Genomic DNA, 23,168 nt, shown 5'->3' with positions numbered 1-23,168 from the left:
TACATTGATTATCTCTGGTGATAGATCCATATATCAGTCATATTTGTATATAAATTCTATACATTGATTATCCCTGGTGATAGATCCATATATCAGTCATATTTGTATACAAGTTCTATACATTGATTATCCCTGGTGATAGATCCTATATCAGTCATATTTGTATATAAATTCTATGCATTGTTTATCCCTGGTGATATATCAGTCATATTTGTATATATAAGTTCTGTACATTGATTATCCCTGGTGATAGATCCATATATCAGTGATATTTGTATGTAAGTTCTATACATTGATTATCCCTGGTGATAGATCCATATATCAGTCATATTTGTATATAAGTTCTTTACATTGATTATCCCTGGTAATATATCAGTCATATTTGTATATAAGTTCTATACATTGATTATCCCTGGTAATATATCAGACATATTTGTATATAAGTTCTATACATTGATTATCCCTGGTGATAGATCCATATATCAGTCGTATTTGTTTCTAAATTCTACACATTGATTATCCCTGGTGATAGATCCATATATCAGCTATATTTGTTTAGAAGTTCTATCCATAGATCATGTCTGGTGATAAGCCCATATAACAATCACATTTGTATACAAATTCCTTGCAATGATTCTTGTTTGATTGTTCATTCAAGATCTGATTAGTTCCATGTACGAGCCATATTTTTTTTCTATCCGTTCTTTAACTGTGTGCATTATTCTGTTATATCCGTTGATCCATATTATGTGCACGAGTATCGTGTCAGATTTACTCATCATTCATTTACATCTCATTCAAGAAATTGCATTCAGCGTCTTTGCTAAAATCCAACCCAACCTGGCTTCATCTTGTTACTGGTATCATTTTAAATTCAGCAAATAATTCATAGGCCAATCGGGTGTGAAAATGCTTGAAAATTGTAATATTTTATTGTTTCTCGACATGTTGTGTTCATTTCAATTAGTATGTGAACGCACAACATTTACCATAAATGAAGTACCAATATCTCTACATTTAATGCATCAAGAAAATACAAATAGGGACTGAAAAGGGCCATTTAAAATGTTTTTCCCTTTAATGCAAATCTACATGCAACTGATCTGACTGCAAGATCTGTCCTTCATAATGTGAACTTTGATAATTCAATAATTCAGGAAAGGTAGTTGAAGGTAAAGTGTAGAATCAACAAAAGTCCTCTAAGGAAACGACAGTACATACTAGGTGAAAAGAATTTCCATGAATTCAAGATATAGACATTTCTTACTTTTAACTGCCGAGTGCTGAACCCATCTCTGAAATTCTTTAGCAGTAATTTTTTTTTAATTACCTTCAGTTGTCGAATATTACATTTGAGATTGGGACCATTTTTATTTAGGACATAATCAGACGTATTTTGGTGAAAACCCATATAAACAGACTTTTCAATTAACAGGAGTAGCAGTAACAATATTTTCAAGATGGCCACCATAATGGTCATTTTAAACATCCGTTTGGCACCTTCTTAAGTTAGGACCAACAAAGGACCCAAGTATTGTCTTTGTGAAGACACCATGCTGATAGGACTTTCCATTTTGGATGAGTCGCAATAACAAGATTTTAAAGATTGCTGCTATGGTTGCCATATTAGGTATCGGATTGGCACCATTTCCATTTACAATGAAGAAAATATTGTGAAATCTTTTGGTGAAAGTACAATGTTAATATAATCAGCCCTCTAGAAGTAGCGACAACAAAAAATTTATGATGGCTTTTGTAATAGCCATATTGGAGGTCCAATTAGCATCGTTTTTGTCTACAACCAACCAACAGCAGAGATGCTGCCAGGATTTTATACAAGGGGGCAAGCTCCCCCCATGTCATAAAATAAGGGGGAAATGTAACAAAAAAGGTGGGAAGGAGAAAACGGCCATAATTCATTTACCTAACACTTCAAGACCCATTTCTCTCCTCCAGCTCCTCTGTGTTTGAGCCTATTGCAATCAAAACCTTTAGGGTATTGACTCCAATTGTTTAAACATTAATCTTTTGATTGTTTTTAACTGTTCCTTACCCAAGCATGAAAAATGTTCTCAGACATGATTTTGGTCTTCCATAAAAAAAACCTGAAAAATTTTTCAGGGGGGTGTTTGTGGGTCCTCCCCCAATGGGGTCTCAAGAGGCAGTGCCCCCGATCCAAGGGTCCATGGGGCCAAAAGCCCCCAACCAAAAACACATTTTGCACTCATCCAAAACTGCTCCTAGTGCAACTTATGATCATTAAATAAACCAAAATAATCATTTGAAAAACTAATAAACTTACCAAAAATGTTCAACTTGACTTCAATAAATTCACCATATTTATAATCACATGAATTTTTTCTCCAATACTATTGATGCTTAAGTTATTTCATCTGCATGTCAGTGTTCACATCGTAATTAAATCACAATTTCTCAATTTTTGCAGCAAATATGTTCTACTTCTCTCTTTTCATAACAAATCTGTAAAATAAACACCTAAGTACATCAACTATATACAACTAATCCCATACAGTCACTGTCTTTTTCTTCACTGGACACAACCTGTTGATATGGCAGTCGAGCTCTTTTTGCTGCTTTGGCAAAGATTTCTTTAGCCTTCCTTTTTGTCACCACGGACTTTTTGGGCTCAATGTGCAATTGTTTCTTGTCCTTCTCAATGACAGCCTTTTTCATTTCAAGCTGGTGCTTGTATTGGCAGCATGCAGTGTGCATTTTCTGACAGAGGGCTACATCTGTTCTCTCATGCAAGAAATGTTTCTTCTTATAGCAATTAACTGCACTTTTTCTAGATGCCTTCTGAGCTTCAATTTTTCCGTATGCAGCTTCTTTTGTAGGTGCTGTTCAAAACTCTTCCAACTGCAATTACCATACTTCATATCTTTATTTTAGAGGTCACAAAATGCCAGTCCTTTAGCGTTCAGTTTTCTTAAGACCAACTAAATTTCCATCAACTTTTCGCTCCAGCCATTCCCATTTCCATACGTTTTTTAAACCTTTATCTAAACTTTTTGTGTCGTGGTCTCTCTCAACAACTCGGGACGCCATGTTTTACAAGCATGCTTCTTCTTTCCATTGCTATTAGTTTCCATTACATGAAGATTCACTGGATGAATTTAAACCTTCGACTTATTAGAATACACTTTATGAGAGTTGTGTGCTAACTTTAATATAGGTAACAAATAATTTACAAGGGTTGTTGCATAATGGGAGCACACAGAACATTTTTAAATAACTGGTCGGATATAATATAAAAAACAGACTATATCAAGAAAAATCTTATTCAATTCAGGAGAAAAGAGGATTTCCGCTTTAAAATGGAGAAAAATCTTGTCCGACTGTTCTGTGCTGTCTAATGGGACGAATACATAGCTGTTCTTTATGGTTATGTCCAATTTTCTACAGCTCACAGGTACCCCTTTTGGATACTTCTAAACCAAAACTAAGATTTCTCATTAACATAAGCTCTGCCAAAATTTCAGTACATTGTGGACTTGTATGCCAGATTTATGGAACATTGCTCAGTTGACCAGTCATATTATTATTATTATTATTATTATTATTATTATCTGTTCCATAATGATGTAATAGGATTTTATGTCCATTAATGCCATTGTCTGCTTGTTCAGACAGGTATTTTGATCAAATAATTAAATTTTACATTTTTATTTAATAAATTACTTAATACTTAAACAAGGGATATGGTTTTGTAACACATGATTCCACAGGGCTAAATTGTGATGAGAGAAGAATCTACAATTGCACTCTTTATTTAAATTGTATTTTAATTAGACTTGTTATTTTGCCTTTTCTACATTTAGTTTCAAAATAACGCTGAAATGAGGGGTTAACCAGCATGCCATCTGTTTCTGTCCATTCAGCATGTACATGAGACTCATTTAACACCATTCTTAGATTCCAAATTACTCACAGGTATCTTCATTATAACTTTTCCCAATTCCATTCATCTGATACATTTCCTTATTTTAAAAGTAAATTGTCTTCGTCACTATCAGCAGCCAGTATTTATTGAACGAAATCGCCATCTAATGATGAACCACACTGGGAATTGGCCACTTCGGGTTTTCTAGGCAACCTGTATTACAAACATGGATTTGAAGAAACAAACTTCCTTCATGCAAGGTTCAAAATATGACAGAAAGCTTGCTCCAGGGCTGGTGTGCCAATCAAATTTAAACAATCATTTATGTCAAGTTGAAGAATCCAGACGTTTTAACAGTTACAAAAAATGATGTGTTGCAACAAGTGCTACAATACCTTTACCTGCATGGCTCATGGCTCATGTCGCGACAAGCACTGTAAGGGTGCAAGACTAAATACAAATTGTATACTGAGTTGAGTACATTTTCACATGCATGAACTAATTTGCACAAGTTCTCGCACATCACCAGTCTCCAAGTGTGTGAATTGGTACAAATTTTAAGCAGTTCACACATTCGCATGCCCTGGCAGCATCTCTCAGAAAGGTCACAGAAAATCCAATTTTGATACTATTCATTCAGGAATAGTTATTAGCTTTTCAAGATGACCACTGTGGCAGCCAAACTGAATGTCCAAATAGCATCAATTTCATCTAGGACCAACTCGACATATGACATCTTTCAGTAGAAAGCAAAACAAAACATGCTGACACAACCATCTATTCAGTGTAAGTAACAATAACATTTTCTTAATGGTCACTGTGGTAGCCCTACTGAAGAAGCAAGTGGCACCATCATGTTAGGACCAACTAGACATCAGAAGAAAACCTCATGTTGATGTGACTGTCTATAATTTAGGAGAAGTAACTATTTCTAGATGACCACTGTGGCACATGTACTGAATGAATGTGGCACCATCTTCATTTACCAACTAGACAACAAAAGAAGTCTTATGAATAATCCATGTGTTGGCCATACTGGATGTCAGATTGGCACCCTTTCCCTTAAGGACTAACTAGACGTCACAAGACATCTTTTAGTGAAAACCCCATGCAGGTATGACCATCCATTAAGGAGGAGCAATGGTAAGATTTTCAAGCTGGTTACTGAAGTAGCCGTATTGGATGTCTAAGCAATGCTATTTTCATTTAGGACCATTTAGATCATGGGATGAATGTGTGTGCAAGTTTCACATCAATCTAAACAACAGTAGCAATAAGAAACTTGCTAACAGACAGATATCAAAGGACAACAGACCTATCCATAAGCTCTTCTGGTCTATGACCCATGAAGCTTATAAAATATGCACAAATTAAATTATGCCAAACTCTGAAGCACTGATGAACCTTTTATTTTGATCCATGTCTTGGTACTATGACATTACAAAAATGACACAGAATATCTCAGTATTGAAATGACATAAAACCACTTTTGCCCATGTAAAAACTCAGATATGGTATGCACTCAAATTAAATACAACAGAATGTCATATCAGCCTGTGTCACCGTATTAGCTAGCAGTGACATGTGAGAGATGCTCCCTCCCATCAAAACTGATCCTACAAATTATCTAGTAAGTTTCTTCTTGCAGGCATTACAAACACATACAACTTTCAATTCAGTTACAATATCCTACAATCATTCTGTTAATGATAAAGAATTTATGAATAGCATTGAAACATATTGTATCACTGAAAATAACCACTGATTAAAGATACTACAAAGGGACTGAACTTAAGTACATTCAAGGATTCCAGTGAGTGTTTGATTTTATACAAATAGGGTGTTTCAGGAGCTCTCTGAACAGTTTTGTTGTGAACCCGAAAGCACAGAAATGATGAAATATTGCACATGCAGACTGAAAGGCTAATAACATTCACTTAAGTTTTACATTCACTGCCATTTTTTTCTCAAGTCCCTTAAAAATCAGTTTTCTTGGAGGAAACCAAACAAACAGAGCACACAGTAATCTAAATCAACATGTCCACATGCCTATATTGACATTAAATATATGTGCAACTGCTCTTTTGACATGTGATAAAGTGAACTGTCCAGTGCTGTGCATATTACAATCTTCTTCAATATTCTGGACAAAAGTTTTTATATCTTTCATTAGATGCAATTAAATTTGGTACCATATTCTGGACAAAAGTTTTTATATATTTTCATTAGAAGCAGACTGTGAACACAATAAAGATGAAACTTCTGAACTCCAATTTACATCAGCAGTGTCTCTCATCAAAAATTACTCCAGGGACTGCTAACATTTAATTTTAATAATAATAATAATAATACAAGATATTCATCACATTGCCAGAAAGCTTACCTAAATGCAAAACCTAAAACCTACTTAAGGTGTGACAGTCACATAAGGTTAACACTATATTCCATGAATTAAACAAGCAAACCAAGTTTCTATAGAATACCAGCATATATTAATAATAATTGTGTTCGCTGAACATTTAGAGCAAATTACCGATTACAAGCAAAGCAACATGGCATAAAGATCTGTCTGATGAAGGAAAACTAAGCAGCATGAACCAATTTTACCTTCTTACAAATCCAACTGCAAACTGAACAGACCATTATGCAACAGCAGATCAGGGTCGATATTGTTTGCAGTTGGACTCGACCTAAAGGTGAGAATAGATGGTACTTGCCTGGTTTAGAGTTTCTTTGGTGACTGTCATACCATACACCTCATTCAAATGGTGCTAACAGTGGCTCCTAAAATCCTGTTTACACTACAACTTTCTGTTGTTTATACCACAATTCCTCCAGGTGTACAACTTGTTTAATCTTGCATCATAAGTCTTGAATTAGCTGTCTCCCTCCCCCCAATCTTGCAGCATTTCCCAAAATGACAATTTTTTCTGCATATCCATGGAAAAATTGGACAATAATGTCAAGATTAAAGGCAAATGTTTAGGGTTGATTTCAATACTCAAAATGTAAACATTTAATTACTGATGTATGAAATTTATGAAATTCAAGCGTGAACAGGATTTTAGATCTATCTGTTCTTATTTCCTGTCATCTACAAAAATGACAACTATATTATACACACAGGGGCAAGTATCACTGCTCATTTGACCTGTCTATATGAATGATACATGTACAGAATATAGAAATACAAAATGTACTTATCTAGGACCTGTTATAATTTACTCACAAAATTTCCTGCAATAATATAAGGTGGCATGACACAATTAGTACAAATTCAACTTCATTACCCCCTTTCATTTCCAACATGTACAGGCATCTCAAGACTTTGCATTCCATACCTTGTTATTTTCTTCACTGAACTAGAATAAGATTGATTGAATGAGCTATCAACTGATTGACTTCCTGATGCTTAAAGGCACATCTGCACATGAAAGACTATATTGTGCCAAAGAAATAAGACTCGAGTGCCCAGCCCAAAATTATCAAGGTTGCATCTAGGTTTTCAAAGGTAAGGGGCAAGTACCCCTTTCTTCTAGGAAAATAAGAAATGGGGAGGGTGAGGAGAGAAAAAAATGAGGGGAAGCTCAGTGTTCATTTATGGAGCCCTGGTTGACCAAGTAGTCCAAGACCATCACCCTATAACATCTATAAGATCACTTGCATATCTGACCTGTCATTGTGAGTTTGAGTCTTGGCTCAATTAATCTTGTTGTATGATAACGTTTGCCTGTAGCTTCCTGTGGGTTGGCAGTTCTTCCAGATATAATGGCCACCATGTATAGCTTATCATGTGTTGTAAAATGGTGTTAAACCTCACAAAACCAATCCAAACCCAATTTGAAAGAACTTTTGGAAATGAAGATTGTATTCTTTTATTTAAAATTCATTCAAATGCCATGCACCTGTAACTTTGCTGGCATTGTGTGCATATAAATGTAAATGTGATGACAATGTGTACAATGCCACATAAATATAACTGGTGGCATCATGTACACTACCACATAAATGCAAAACTGCTGACATTGTGTACACTCCCATATTAATGTAACTCTACTGACATCATGTACACTGCCAAATAAACCGCTGACATTGTGAACACTGGAACAAATAAAAACTCCATTGTTATTATGCAAACTGCTATCTAAATGTAACTATGCTGACATTGTGTCCACTGCCATTATATATTTTACTGTTGCGTACTATGCTTATCATCATGGCTACTATGCTGTATTAAAGAGCAACACCCCTAATGTGACTGTCCTCTGCAATGAAATAGAGAAATGAAGATAACTATTTTAAACATACTGAGACATGTGGATCAACAGCATTTTTCAATCACACACATGCTTGAAGTAAATGTCCACATCAAATGCACAGTATTTATGGGAACAGTTTCAATATTTAGGCCTCGATGAAATATTATGTAAAAATAAATGTTTACTAGTTGGTAAATGTTGAATTCAAAGTCTTACTACATAGTCTTTAAGTTATTAAAATGATCTTCCCAGTCAATAAAGCTCTTACAGTTTAACAATCACTGAAAATGAATGAAACAGTCAATCAAAAATGAACTGTTTTGATTTCAAATGGTCAAGGTGGCATTTACAGCTGAAAATAATCACATTCATGATCTTAACACCTGTCTGCAAAAGGTGAACCAGTTTAGCCCCTTAGTTTTCAGAACAATGTACAGTGAACTTGATATGAGGTGCTGAAAACTGAGATTTTCCTGTTGTTCATTCTGGACCCTTTCAGTTCTTTCTCCCGAGTTCTCTCTCTTAAACAAATTTGAAGAAAAAAGTTTGGGCTGCATATCCATTCTGTCTCATGGCATGTCTGGAAAAAATACCTGTGACAGTCAATCCATCAGAACCCAACATCTCACAATAATGTCATTACATGTGTATAGACTTTTCTAGACAGCCAGAAAAATACACGTTATACACACACACACACACACACACACACACACTTGCAACTATGCCTATTTCTCGCACCATTTAGAATGCATGTAGATAAAAAAAATTGTGGGAAGCACAACTGTACATCCTAGATGCAACCCTAAAACATGGCACTGCAGCTAACCCAATATACATGATGGGTCGATGGTATCTTAATACCTTAATACTTAATGCCATGTACCTCTGTTCTCTTTTATCAAGAGTACTGAAGACCAAGTTTCAAGTATATCTCACATAGTTTGCAGTCCATTTTGACACTGCTGCACAGCTTTTAAGTCTGACAGCTTCAGTTGTACAATACTTGTTCTCTTATTTCTTTCTCCTGAAGGAAGTAAATTTCAGCACTTAAGTAGATACATTTTTCAAAATCTCTTAGCCACCACTTCAGATGGTTGAAGAGCAATTGTAGCTGATGAATCCCCAACTCATTTGAACTAGGATTTAATTTTCTTAAATGAAGCAAATGTCAAATATGATTAAAAACATTCATTATGAAATGAAAATTAAGCCAAATTTCTATCGACTTAAGCATTTTGTAGCTACTGTCGTTCTTGACCCAAATAAAATGGTAGCTATGAGGTTTTGAAAAATGCAACCATTCAATTGCGATGGAATTTACATCATTCAGGAAAACAGATTCAGTGCAAGTATTGTAGAAGTAAAGCAGTTAGACTCAAAGCTGTGCAACATGTTAATATGTGCTGCAAACTACAGAGGTATTCTTGAAAATCATCCTCCAGTTCTCCTGGTGATATGGACAAATCAGAGCTACAGCTAGAGTATCATGGCAATAAACCATCAAACCCCTCCTCCCAAAATACATTTAATGGTCTCTATCTCTAGCTGACCCAGGCTAACTTTCTTAGAGAAAAAATATTTTTTCACCATCAAGCACACAGTCTATAATATATATGGGTTTTTTAAACATCAGAACTCAAATTAATTTCTGCAATTGATGGTTATAAAATGTGACGTAAAATATCAATGTTCTTCAAAAGTTCATGTAGTATATACTCAGTCAATATACTTGCATTCAAGAATGGTCTTAAGTTTCCTCCCTTGAGTTTGTTAATAAAAACAATCAATATACACAATTACTAAAAACAATTTCCTTCAATAGGTACATTATGCAAGCCCCTTCACCCCCTTTTTTTCTTCTTTGTCTATCCTTCCCTTTGGCATTGCAAGAGTTAACAGCAAAAATGTACTTTGCCCACACATCATCTTCTATTTTACCTTGTTCTGAGGCTTCATAATATGAAATATTGTTACAAGTAGAACAACTAACCATTACAAAAATTAAAATAAATAAAGTTGTTAAAATGGCTTATTAAAGCATTCTTTTCAACATAAAGAACAAACCATATACACAAATATCCCTCTTGAATGGTCATTGAAACCAAGGGTTTCTTTCTGATAAAAAGTGATAAAAGGTCCACGAATCATCGCGGGATTTTTTTTCCTTTGGAAATTCTATACATCATTTACAGTAAAAATGTCAAGACTTACCTCTAACTAAATGACATATTTAAAGACAAGTCAAACAACTGTCTGACAATGATTTTAAGTCGGGATTTTGAGAATAAATTATCATTTAAAGTTGAAAATGAAGATAAAAAAGATTTCTACCAATTCAGACTCCATTTAACATTTATACCTACATTCATATACAATTGAGAATGAGTAGACAATGGTTTTAAAAAGAGGGATGGACATTACAATTAAGATATGCATGAATAAGTTAATGTACCAGATCACAACATTACTAACAAAGCTGTCCCACAAAACTTGGGTCAAAATTGCTGCATCAGCAGTACAATATAGCTGACTTAGCAATCATAACTATCAATTGGTTTACACGATTCCTTCCATCCTAACATAAAATATACAAACAAACACTCGACATCTAGCAGACAATCGGTTACAGATACCTAAAATACAAATAAAATCATTGCCAATTGATAGAACAGAAAGAAGCAATAACAATTTGGAGCTCAGATTTTGGCCCAAATTTTGTGATCAGCTGTAAAATAATTAAAAAAATGACACAACTCAAATAATGGTTGGCATGTAAACAACTACACAGGCCAGTCAATATTCCCCTTCTTGCAAAGGGAGGTAACCTTCATAAGGGAATATTAAAGGGGAGAGAATAAGAGGAAAGGTGATATTCTGTACGAGCTCTATATATTTGCCACAATTGGCACATATTAATACACTTATTTAGCAAGAAACTGCTACAAGTCATATAAAGTTGATAAATTTTTCTCCTATGGTGACATGACAATTCAGTGTAGAGCAAAAAGCCTCATCAAATTTTCTTGATTGTTTATAGTACAGGTGACAGATCACAAACATTCACACTTCTTAATGATAGTGATACAGTTTGCGCCACAGAAAACAGACTTGAGAAGAAACTTTTCACAGATCTTTGCTGAACTAACTCCCCATCTTTTCAAAAGGGATGTAAAGGACTAAAGACAGTTTTGTCTAGGAAATATAGATATGTGATACTATACTGAATATAAATATGTACTGATCAAAGTACATGCATATGCATTTTAGACATCCTTGGAGCTCCACTAAGAAAACACTAGGAAAAGACATGAAACAATAGACAAATTTGTGTTGCCATTAAATTTGCATATCTCTGTATCTCCAACAAACATATACACTGTCACGTCATCCTGCAGCCATGTGATCAACAATTTCTAATTTTTCTTTCTATTTTTACTCTGGCAACCACTTCAATTTTTACAAGAATCAAAACTGATACTTGGTCTTCACACTATTCAAAAGCTCCAGTGGAAAAGAACGAAGTAAAGGTCACAAAACTCCCCACAGGACGGGGGTGACAACTCTGTTATACTACCCTCCAAAGGGAGAGAACTTAATATTTTACCACATTCCCTCTGATACAGCCACTGATATGCAAAAATGCCATTGCTGGTTTGTTTGTTACACAGATGATGTTGCTGATGTCAAAATGAAGTCACCTTGGGGAGAGCAAATGGTGAGAATATACAGCAATAGAATTCAGACTGTCTCAAGAGCAGACAGATCGATCATGCACACAGTAGAACGGAACCGTTGTGTGGCGGCGGCTCACTGTCTGACAATAAGAATTAATGGTTATTTCACCATTTCCAAGGACACTTCACTGAAGATTGGGTGGGCAGGTCAAAGTTTGCTGTGAAAGAGTCACCTGCCTCAAACTAGATTGTATTCTTTCAAATTCAGTTGCAATATTGTATCCTTTACTGCTGCAAACACAAATCTAATGTTCTCTGTATCTGCAAAAGAAAGAAAGACAACATTAAGTATACTTTTAAAAACTTCTCTCTCAAGCAAAGGAAAACCTGAGATACTACAACCTGTAATATATTTAAAAAAACATGAATAGATTATTACAAGTTAATCCCATGTTTAATAGTCCTCCATGCTGGATAAGGCATAGTTGATATCTGAGATTAATTACCACCGAGGCTACATGACTTGGACCACTGGCTAAGCTATTAGGTACTTAACTTGTTAAAACAAAAATATTTCTGGTCAGATTTACCATGACCAAAACCTCTCACCTGTAAAACTCAGAATCTGTACATTTCTTTTTTTACCCAAAGTGCAATCTACAATGTTTGGTTAAGAAACTTACTAAAGTATTACAATTATTTTAATAAACCCATTCTACCTGAGCCATATTAACTGTGACCTCAGACTTTTTAACCCCAAAATCATAAGGTCTTGTTAATACCTAAAGTGCAAGCTGCCCAAAATCTTTTTTTCTATTCTTATTGAACACAAGTCAGGATTTTACATGTTCCACTACATCATCACCTGACCAGGTGTATGGGGCATAACCTTTATATTATTTTCCATCCTGAGCTCTTCTCATGTTCCTTGACTTAGACACAACACACACAAAAACACATACATTCTCAAATATTCTATACAAGAACCACTCATTTACAAACTCCAAGGTGTTTTGCATTCCGTTTGTTTCTTTGATGTGAAAGTAAAGAAAAACGAAGAAGTGAAACCCAAGTTTGACAAAAGGGTCCACTTTTTTTTAAACTGGTCAGTTTTATTCACTTTGATGACATTTTTCCAGCCTACTGTGCAATAAAACAATTTTTATATGTGAGATTTGGGATAGTTTATGCACAATATGATCTGTTAATAATATATTCTGCAAAAAAGATTAGAATGTTGGTTTTTTATTTCCTATAAAGACATTTTTCATAATAATTTTAAACTTTGGGTAGTATGTTTGGATCCATTCCACAAATTTTTCCAAATACGTCCAGTAACTTAAGTCAGAATAAGAGCTCAATTTGTTCTGTTCCCTCCTTATAGAGAGGGTGCATTTATCATTATTACTTTAATTGATCTTTTTCAAAAACTGGTTTGTGGCAATAGTTATATGTAGGAATTTAAAATTAAATGTCACTTTTTCGCAAAAATTTTAGCCAAATAAAAGAATTGATTATTCCTTTACACCAATTGAACACCCTAGCTGCCTCGACCAAGTTTTATATTTACAATCTGGCTTTTGTATCTTGGTTTTTATTAGATTTTTATAAATAAAAAATTTCTTTGCTCTTACTGCCCAAAATCTATAAATGAAGTTTGTATGCAAAAACAATTTTTCTTCTTTCAGTGACTCTGACATTTGACCCCAAAATCAGTAGGCTTCTTTCTTACCTAATATGACAAGTCATTAACAAACTTTGGTGAAGGTAAGTATTACAGAACTGACATTTTTGTGCAGAAACAATTTTTCTTCTATCAACCCATCCAGGTAACTTTTGCTCTTTTGGCTGGAAAATGAAAGGCATCCACAAAGTTAGATCTAGGTGTCTCACTTACAACTAATATTACTATACAAAAGTAGGGTCATTTTTTTAAAGCAGTAGCCATCGTCTACTGAGCCCTAAATCAACAGTCCCTACCTCAAGCGTAAGCCATCTACACTGTACTCTTTGCTCTTATCTGTGCCGTTATTGTGCAGGAATTTCTTTTCTCAATCAAACTGACTTTGAACTTTAACTTTTGGCAACAAAACTGATAGGCTTCCTTCTTTCATCAAGGAGAATTTGCATGTAAAGTTTGGTGATGGAAGGTGCTGCAAAACTGAAGGCATTCTTCAGAAAAGGAAAGCTTAAGACCAACTGACATGTGGCCAGACAGATAGGGTTGTAGCATAATATACCTTACAAAAAGAGGCAGTGGACAGCAAACATTAACTTCTTCCAGGAATATTCTAAGGCTATGTTAACTTCAAACTCCCTAATTCCTTTAGCTTTTCACATCTTGATTTGTGATTACACAAAATATATACCTGACAGCAAACTTAAAAGTCTATGTCCAGATAGTCGAACAAGAGCCCCTTGAGGGGACTGATACTCTACTAGGTAAAAAGAATTTCCAAGAGTTCAAACCACATTTTCCTTTTAACACTCTAGTGTCAAAACCAACTCTGATATTCTTAAGCAATAACCTATTTTTAAATTAGCTGCTGTGGTACAGCTTGGCACAATTTTCATTTAGGACAAAGCAGACATTGTACTAGATGTCTTTTGGTGAAATTTATGTCATGATGATCAACCATTTAGGAGTATAAGTGAAAACAGAATTTGTTAAGATTTTCATCCCAACAGGCATATTTCATGCATGAATAGCACCATTTTTATTTAGGACTAACTGAAGTATCATTTGTCTATTGGTGAAAACCTAATGTTGATAAAACTATCCATTTGGAGATGTGTGTGCGTGATATGGATTTTCAACATATCTTTCACAGATTTTCAGTCATATTGCTACTATGTTTGCAGTGTGCCAGTTTATAGTGATGTCTAGCACTGGAGTATCATGCCACAGACATAGAGCATTATGTCCCACCCAGTCACATTATCCTGACACCTGGCCGACCAGTCCTAACACTAACCTCTTAATGCTGAGCGCCAAGCGAGGCAGCTGCAAGTACAATTTTATAAGTCTTTGGTATGACTTGACCAGGGTTTGAACCCATGACCTCCCACTAGTTGTGTAAGCAGTTAGAGCATCTGCCTCAGATGCAGTTTGAACACCAGCAGAGTCATACCAGAGACTTATAAAAATGTTACCAGTAGCTGCCACGCTTGGCATTCAGCATTAAAATGTTAGTGTTAGGACTGGTCAGCCTGGTGTCAGGATAAGGATAATGTGACTGGGTGCGACATCATGCTACATTTCTGAAGCATGATGCTCCGCCCCCTGTGCTATAAAACTGCCACACCTCAGACACTGTACTGCTATAATTGTTAAAGCTAAGTTTTAAAAATCTAAACCACTCGCACGCACCTGCACACACTCAGAGCAATAACAGTATTTTCAAGATGACTGATGTGGTTGGTGCCCATGTCAGAAATCAGACTAATACCATTTGCATTCAGAACCAAGTAGACATCATAAGAAATCTTGCAGCAAAAAGCTCATATTGAAAAGACCATCCATGTAGCTTATGTAGCAATAAACAGATCTACATGTTGCATATTGGATGCCAGATTGGCACCATTTTCATTTAGGACAAACTAGACGTCACAAGGTTTTCAATTAAACACCCATGTTGACATGACCATCCATTCATGAGAAATGGCAATAAAGTGTTTTTCAAGATTGTCCGAGCAACACAATTTTCATTTAGAAGGATTGCGATTGATTTTTTTAAATGGCTGCTGCATTCAAGATCAACTGGAGATTATAAAAGTCTTTTAAAGAAAACCCATCTTGATATGGTCATCCATTCAGGATGAGTATCAACAAGATTCTCAAGATGGCCACAGTGGCAGTCATACTGGATGTCCAAGCAGCACCGTTTTCATATAGAACCAGCTAGACCATGGGATGAAATGTGAACGTAAAGTTTGAAGGCAATCCTCCAAGTAGTTTAGGAGGAGCAGCAATAACAAACGTGTCCTAACGACAGACCAACTTATATGCTTTTCTGGTCTTTGACCACTAGAGCTAAAAACGTAGTTATTTTAATAATGGAATGACCTAATCAGATAAAGACATGCCTCCTGAATTTAATCTGTCTGAATTATAACTTGCATAACTTTGCTAATGATTCTCAGGACTGGCTTATGGATGGGCAATCAAACCAAATCAAGAAGGCACAGCTGCAAAAAATGGTACAAACCTGTTGCACATGTAAAATGTGAATAAATAATCTTGTCAGGGTCAGGGTTCAGGTCCACAAACATTCGTAAAATGAATTCCCTCGCTGCCTGGGCATCTTTTTTTGGACCTGAAATGGAAAGACAAAAATATGTCAGTATTGGCCTAACTGTATTTGTGATTTATTCCTGCTTACAGAAGAGTATCATAATACATCTCTCCCTCATTAACTTACACACAATGGGGTCCACAAACAAAGATTGCACTATAAGTGAGGGCAAAAGTTATCGAGGGACCCCCAGTAATAAAAAGAATCCAATTATACATAGAGAAAACAAGGGGGGGGAGGGGCTATGCTTTTTAATGATTAAATACTCCTTTAACAATCACGTCGATAATACTTGTTAATAATGCACTTTTTCTAACCAAGTTGTTCATTATTTTGTATAAGAAACATTCATTTTCAAACTTTCCAACATGTAAAAAATCATTCCAACTGGTTTGAACAACCATCACATGTACAAGAAAAATGTGTATTACGTCACTGCTTTTTGTTTTGTTGATTTGTCTGGTTCTCGGAGTGGTATTAAATAGTATACTAGCAGGTTGAGAGTCAAAGTAGCCGAAAACTAGACTATCTGTTGATATACCACCAAACAAGATTCCTTTTTCTCTAAAATTAAAATCGCCTACGTTGAAAGTAAAAACAAATTATTGTTCAATTAGTACACTACTGATGTCATGATTTCATTGAAAGTAATAGTAAAACTTCTTATCATCCTTAAGGATATCTCTAAGTGCCAGTTCAGAAATTCTCAGAAAATTGCTTGCCCACAATGGTTCATGCTGTGAAACCAAGCTCTTTATTTTATTAAATACTTGTTTTGCATGGTAGTCTTGCTATCTTTGATCACAGTTAATGAAAGAGTTGTTTAATTTAAGGTAGTTTATGTTATATAAACAATAAAATTCATAACAGTGTTCGATTATCAAATGAATTACCCGAAATATGACTAGGGCCACTAGATTTTAAGTATGTACGATTTGCATACCTTTATACTTTTTTAAAATTTATTCCACCTCCTTTATTTCATTAAAAAGATATAATTAACGTGACAAGGCCATGCAAAGGAGGACAGCTGTTAATTAATTGCAACAACACAACAAATACTTCTACAAGTCAGTTATCAAAACACAGTTGGCACTTAATTAGGTTCTCAGAGAAATGCTTGTGGACATAACTGTTATGGTAGATTGATACATTTTACATTTAAATACACACTGCATTTATGATCATTACACATAAGTGAAACTAAAAGATAGAATTAAAACACAAATTTCACTTAATAAAAATCATTTAATTGGCATTTAAATATTAATGTACTGCCTACACTAGATGTAAGTGACATTTTCGTAGATCGAAATTTCCTTGAATACATTGGAACCCCGCCACTGTGCTATAATTGGGGTAAAAAAAATTGCATCGCACTGATATCGCGGTCGTGTTAATGCAGGGTTTTACAGTATTTTACTTTTTTCAAAGAACAAGTCATTGGCACATATACATGTATTCATGTCTAATGTATAGTCTGAATAGGATATCAACACCATTTACTATCGTGCTGTCGTGGCATGCAGTTCATCCATAATGCATGTAATTCCATTGAAAAATTGCACACAGATTTACAATATTCAATAATTTGTCCAAGATCATTGTATCTGAATTCAAAGTCTAATATACAGCATGAACAGAGTACTGACACCGTTTACTTGCCCTCTGATATCATACCGTCATGGCTTGCATCAATCCATAATACATTTAATTCCATTACAAAAACTGCATACATATTTAAACTATTCAATAATTTTGTCACAGATCATTATGTGTCTGAATTCAATGGGAACAATTAACAGCAAAATGAGGTTAAGAAAGACTAAGCATGTGTACAGTTCAATAGGTTCCAGGATCTATGAATGGTGTCTGTACAAATTTCATACTGCTAACATTTTCTCATATGGGTTTATACATTTATCCACTGCAAATTTCCAATAATTAAGGCTTGTACGCCTGTTCAGTTGAACGACTACAGCAAGAATAATTAACAATTAACACACGCTTGCAGCGTGCATATAACTTTTACTTCAGATTTTGTGAATATTGAAAGAAACGTGTAAAAACTACTGTACTAATCATTGCACAAAGTGCAGAAAATGACCTGCATTTGTGAACCTGCTTTTCCATAATGGTAAAATATTTTTATAAAAAATAGGAACTTAATAACGAATTCATAAAAAAACACCATACACATGTAAAACCAGAGAACAAAGTGCAGTAGCCCTGCAATGGTCACTTTTCAAATAAAAAATTAAGCTGAATGCATGTACAATTTCATACCCTAACAATTTCCAGCTAATAAAGCGGACATTATTTACTGGTCAACTGATTGCATCTAATAACATCTCCAAGACCAGAAAACATCGTGGTACTTTCATTTTTTCATGTTTATTAAATTGTGAGAATCTTTTATCAACCACCGCATTGTCTGCTGCTAAGTTGTGTATGCAGTTAAAGAAGAAACACATGTCGGCTATGGTTGTATACAGAATTAATTGAAGACAATCACAAAGATGACATGCTGGCTTTACTCATGGATCAGTAATAAGTAACATTTCCGATAATGTTTATTTTGGCGTAACACTTCAAAAACCTCATGAAATTGTTAAATTTCAGAAGCTATGCCATGATCGTAGTATATTAAAATTCATAAGCAAATTCTTCCACAAAATGATATTAGACTTTTTTCACACTATTTCTTGTACTAAAAAAAATGTTTTCCCCAGTACAAGAAATATACACGTACAGGTATTTAAAATTTCAGGAACCATGCCACGATCGTATTATATTCGAATTCATATGCTAACTCTTCCCCAAAATGACAATAAATTTTTTATACACTATTTCATGTACTTGAAACAAAATATATTTTTTCATGTGCGAATGAATATATGAAATTATATCAAAATTCACTTTATCGCGGGATGTGTTATGGCGGGGTCGACTCCAGGTCATATCTACCATTTTCAACCATAAAACAAATGATAAAAGAATGTTCAGTTACCAATTTTGATTGTGATTTTTTTTTCAAGTTTAAAAAATATGGATCAATTTTGTTTTTTGGGTATTTTCTGGTTTTAAAAAAATGGGATCCATGCCTGACTCTACATTATAAGCAGGTTTGCAAGTTATCAGGGCACAAGTGGTGTAAATATCACCAGGTAGTTTATTTTGTTCAGATAAATGGTCTAAAAAAAGCAACACTTTGACTGAAGTTCTACTGCCTGAAAAGACTGAAGCAATCCATGGCAAGTCTGTTTCTTTTATTGAAACTGCCTCTAATATTATTAAGAATCTCCATTATGAACAAGACTAGAGTAAGACCAACAAAATCTTAGTCATGACCTTGCATGTTGAACCCGATATCATGAACAGATGATCATTTAACACATTTCAGATACTGTTATTTTTCCGTGTCCCAATTTTCAGGATCTGTATTTTGAAGAAGAAAAAATTTGTGCACACATAAATTCAAAGGCATTTAATCTCATGAATTAACCTGACAAATACCACCCCAAAGGAATACAAAAGAACAAAACTAGGCTGACGACAAACAGATGTCAATTCAATGGTTAAAACAATACTACCACCTGTATGGTTCAGATGTCATTATTCCACCTGTGAACCAAATACATGACCAGCTGCCCCTTGCTCAATGCAATTAACAAGCAGTGTCAACATTTCAAAGATGCTAACTAAATTGAAGGTTTGAGCCTCCCTCATAAACTTGATCCACTCGATCATATTTAAAAACATCAATCAAGCAAATTTATGCTTGATGGATAATTACAACTGGTGCAAATATTTGTTGACAAATTGGACCTAATTATTCACGACTCTGAGCATGCAGCAATTTTCATCATGATTTGCCTGACAAAATATTTGTGTGTATCAGCAGACCCAAATGACACATCTGCCAATTCTGTGTTTTTGGAAAAAATCAATGAAGTGTATATTTTAATACTTGGAAGTAATTAGTGTATATGCCTAGTGTTTTATTGGTAATTGTGCTTCATGCAACATACATGTACTGGTAACTCATCAAGACAGGCATTTTAAATGTCACACTTCCCTGATAATACAAAGCAATGACCATGTATAATCCGGTATTGATAATCATAATAAAAACAGCCAGCACAGGGAAGTGCTCAATTAAATGTTTTCACGTATCAGCCTGGGACAAGTGGCTTTAAGCAAGAGTCCTTTCAAGCCAGTAGATTTCCAAATTTTAATCAAGAGACTGACTATTAAACATTAATTTTACATTCTTCAAAGGGATTGCAAAGAAAACAAGTTTATTTCACAAGATTACTGTCTGGTGACCACTGATGACATTAACTGTGATTATTAAGCAGGCTCTAAAAAGACTTTTCTCCAGATTTCCCCCGAATCACTTTCTATTCTGCAAAGAATGAAGAATGTCTCCCTGTATCAGTTTTAGAATATTGTAATGACATCTGTGCTCAGCCTGCAAAGAAGTTTTAACTTCAGTGTTCCTGTTGCTAGGTTTGTAAGGCGTCAGCTGCTTTCCAATACTCCACAGTATGTTCACCCCTCAGAGGAAAATCCTGACCTGGACTTCAAATGTTCTGCAGAGTCTCATCCATAAGCGTTTCTTTCCTTCATGGCTCACTTCCAAAAATCTGCAGGCAGGTTTCACCATTGTAAAAAAAATTAAGATTTAGACATGAAATAAATGGAATTATATATTGTGTATTTATGCTTTTATGAATAATCTCAATTTTAATTTATGTGCATGAAAACACCAAAAATTATGAAATAAAAAGATGCATGCCTTTGAAACACACAATGCAAACTTGGGACCTTTACTACTTGCTTGCAAATACTGAAATTCTGATATTCAAACATTCCTGAACTTGTAATGTTTCTTAGCCAGTGGTTCTCAGCACTGGGAGACGGGATATATGTTTCTGCATTTTGCAATGAATTCAACAAATTATGTAAAAGCTGCATTTAAAATATTCTTTCTAGAATATCTTGAACAATAAAATTAAACACAACAAAAAATAAAAATACTTACTACAAAAAGTGTCTGCCGAAAAAACTTCCTCCATCCAATGTCTGCCGATTTTCACCAAAGGCTCAGAAGACACTGTGACCACCTTAAACTCCTTTATTACTTGTAATACCTCCTAAAAAGTCCCACAATTGGTCTCAAACTCTCCAAATTACAAAAATAACGTAATTAATCAACAGCGTCTCTACACATGTAAACTGTTGTTTTCTATTTGGTCATCAATGTACCGGTTGATGTACTGGTGAACATTTTCGGTCCCAGTAGAATGGTTTTGGCTGGTTTCTCAAAACGTGTTGATAGAATATGCATTAATATTGTGTTGGGGACTTGGGGTATAATGTTTTTAAACATTTTTAAAAGTGGTAGATTTCATTAGTGTGGTTGATGGCCTTTAAAATGGTATTTTGGATTATTGCCAGTAGAATCACATGTATGATTCCTACTATCCAGAAAGAATTTTCTTTTTAACTGCCATGTTGAAACCATCTCCAGTTTTCCTGGGCAACAAGATTTTCAAATCTGATACTGTGGCAGTCAAAGCGGATAAAAGACTGGCTCCATCTTCACATAGGATAAATCTGATACCATTAGCAGGCTTTTGGCAAAAAAAACCCATGACCAATATGACCATACATTCAAAAATATGACAAGATTCTCAGTATGTTCATTGTGGCAGCCATATTTTGAGGTCAGAGCCAACTATATATCTTAATTAGTCTTTAAGTGAATACCTAAACTGGGTGTCGGATCAGCATCATTTTCATTTAAAACCAATTCATAAAAAGTCTTCTCGTGAAAACCCCATGTCAATATATCTAAGTTTAGGAGAAGCAGCAGACCTGCCAACCTTAGAAAGACCTCAATAAAAAAATTGTTTAAATTAGACCAACTTTTAGCAATGTGTCACAAAATTTTATCTCTTTATATTGTCTGTGTGTAAACATGCATTTAAAAGACTAGTACAGCTCAAAGGCTTCATGCTAGATCTCCATCAAACATTCTTTGGGTTTATTTTTTCAGTCTTGTTTCTTCAATTTCAATTTCAAGTGGCAATGACAATCATCATTCCTACCACAAATCCACCTGAAATGATGTCCTATGAACATAACTGTTCTCCCCTTTTCTCCCCACCAAGAATTAGAATATTGTATATAGAATGTTCTAATGTTTTAAGAGGCTTATTTCATCTTCAAAGGGTTCTTGTTCATTGAATGCCATTTGTAGGTAATGCTTTAAGAACCATCTTGATCCTGCATTGTTCATGAAAATTTTGTTGTAAAACAAAATCTCTGAACACCCAAGATTTGAGAATTTTCTACATTATTATTCACTCTAGCAATAAGGATCGTTCAGATTACTTACAAATTATTAAACTTACATTGTTAATGGCCAGACCATAATTGGGGCAGTCACTATATGCCAGGTTAGGCCACTTCAAACAATAAAACAAATACAGTTCCTAGGCTTGCCATGATTTTTGTAAATATCTGCTGAAGTAAGGGGTTAAATGCTTCAAACAACTGCCAGATTCTAATTTGCAGTATAAAAAAGTCATTATTCTATTCCTTATTTTCTTGAAACAAATGTATCTCATCATGAAAAGGAAAAAAGAAATATCTTGGTCGGAGTTGATACACTTTTAATAAAAGGGTCAGTCTCTGATTCTCCCATTACTGCTCAAGGGCTAAGCATGTGGTTTCTGTGTTAATCCTGCCTTTTCCGTGGATTTGGATGTTTTTTATAACAGATGTTTTTTTGGAATGTAACTGTCAGAGGATTACTTTTCTTCAGAACAAAAGGATTAATTTACACTGTTCAAGAGCTTCTCAACAATGTGTGCACAAGTTTGTTTACATTTTTTTCAATAAAGGCATAAAATTATTGCAAAAGAAATCAATCAACCTTTCCTAAATATTATTCGGAGTGATATGCAAATCTTTAGAATTTTTTTCTTCTTCCAAATATGTAATCAAAATAAAGATTACTAGTTCT

General features: G+C 34.6%; 1 protein-coding gene across 2 annotated transcripts in view; it reads right to left on the bottom strand.

The window, feature by feature from the left end:
• Nucleotides 1–5,294: 5,294 nt before the first annotated feature.
• Nucleotides 5,295–23,168, bottom strand: part of LOC149794121 (guanine nucleotide-binding protein G(q) subunit alpha) — a 107,970-nt gene continuing 90,096 nt past the window's right edge. For both annotated transcript variants that reach the window (XM_089968106.1, XM_089968105.1), the window contains exons 7-8: nucleotides 16,046–16,153; nucleotides 5,295–12,158 (exon numbers count right to left, since the gene is read on the bottom strand). In XM_089968106.1, the coding sequence (XP_089824232.1) occupies nucleotides 12,076–12,158; nucleotides 16,046–16,153 (191 nt within the window). In that variant the 3' untranslated portion in view covers nucleotides 5,295–12,075. The remainder of the gene's footprint in view (nucleotides 12,159–16,045; nucleotides 16,154–23,168) is intronic.

The sequence above is a fragment of the Sinohyriopsis cumingii genome, chromosome 8, assembly GCF_028554795.1.
Source record: "Sinohyriopsis cumingii isolate HCF-2022 chromosome 8, ASM2855479v2, whole genome shotgun sequence".
Classification (NCBI taxonomy): Eukaryota; Metazoa; Mollusca; class Bivalvia; order Unionida; family Unionidae; genus Sinohyriopsis; species Sinohyriopsis cumingii.
Note: the sequence above shows the minus strand (reverse complement) of the source record. Positions and strands in the feature narration are given on the sequence as shown.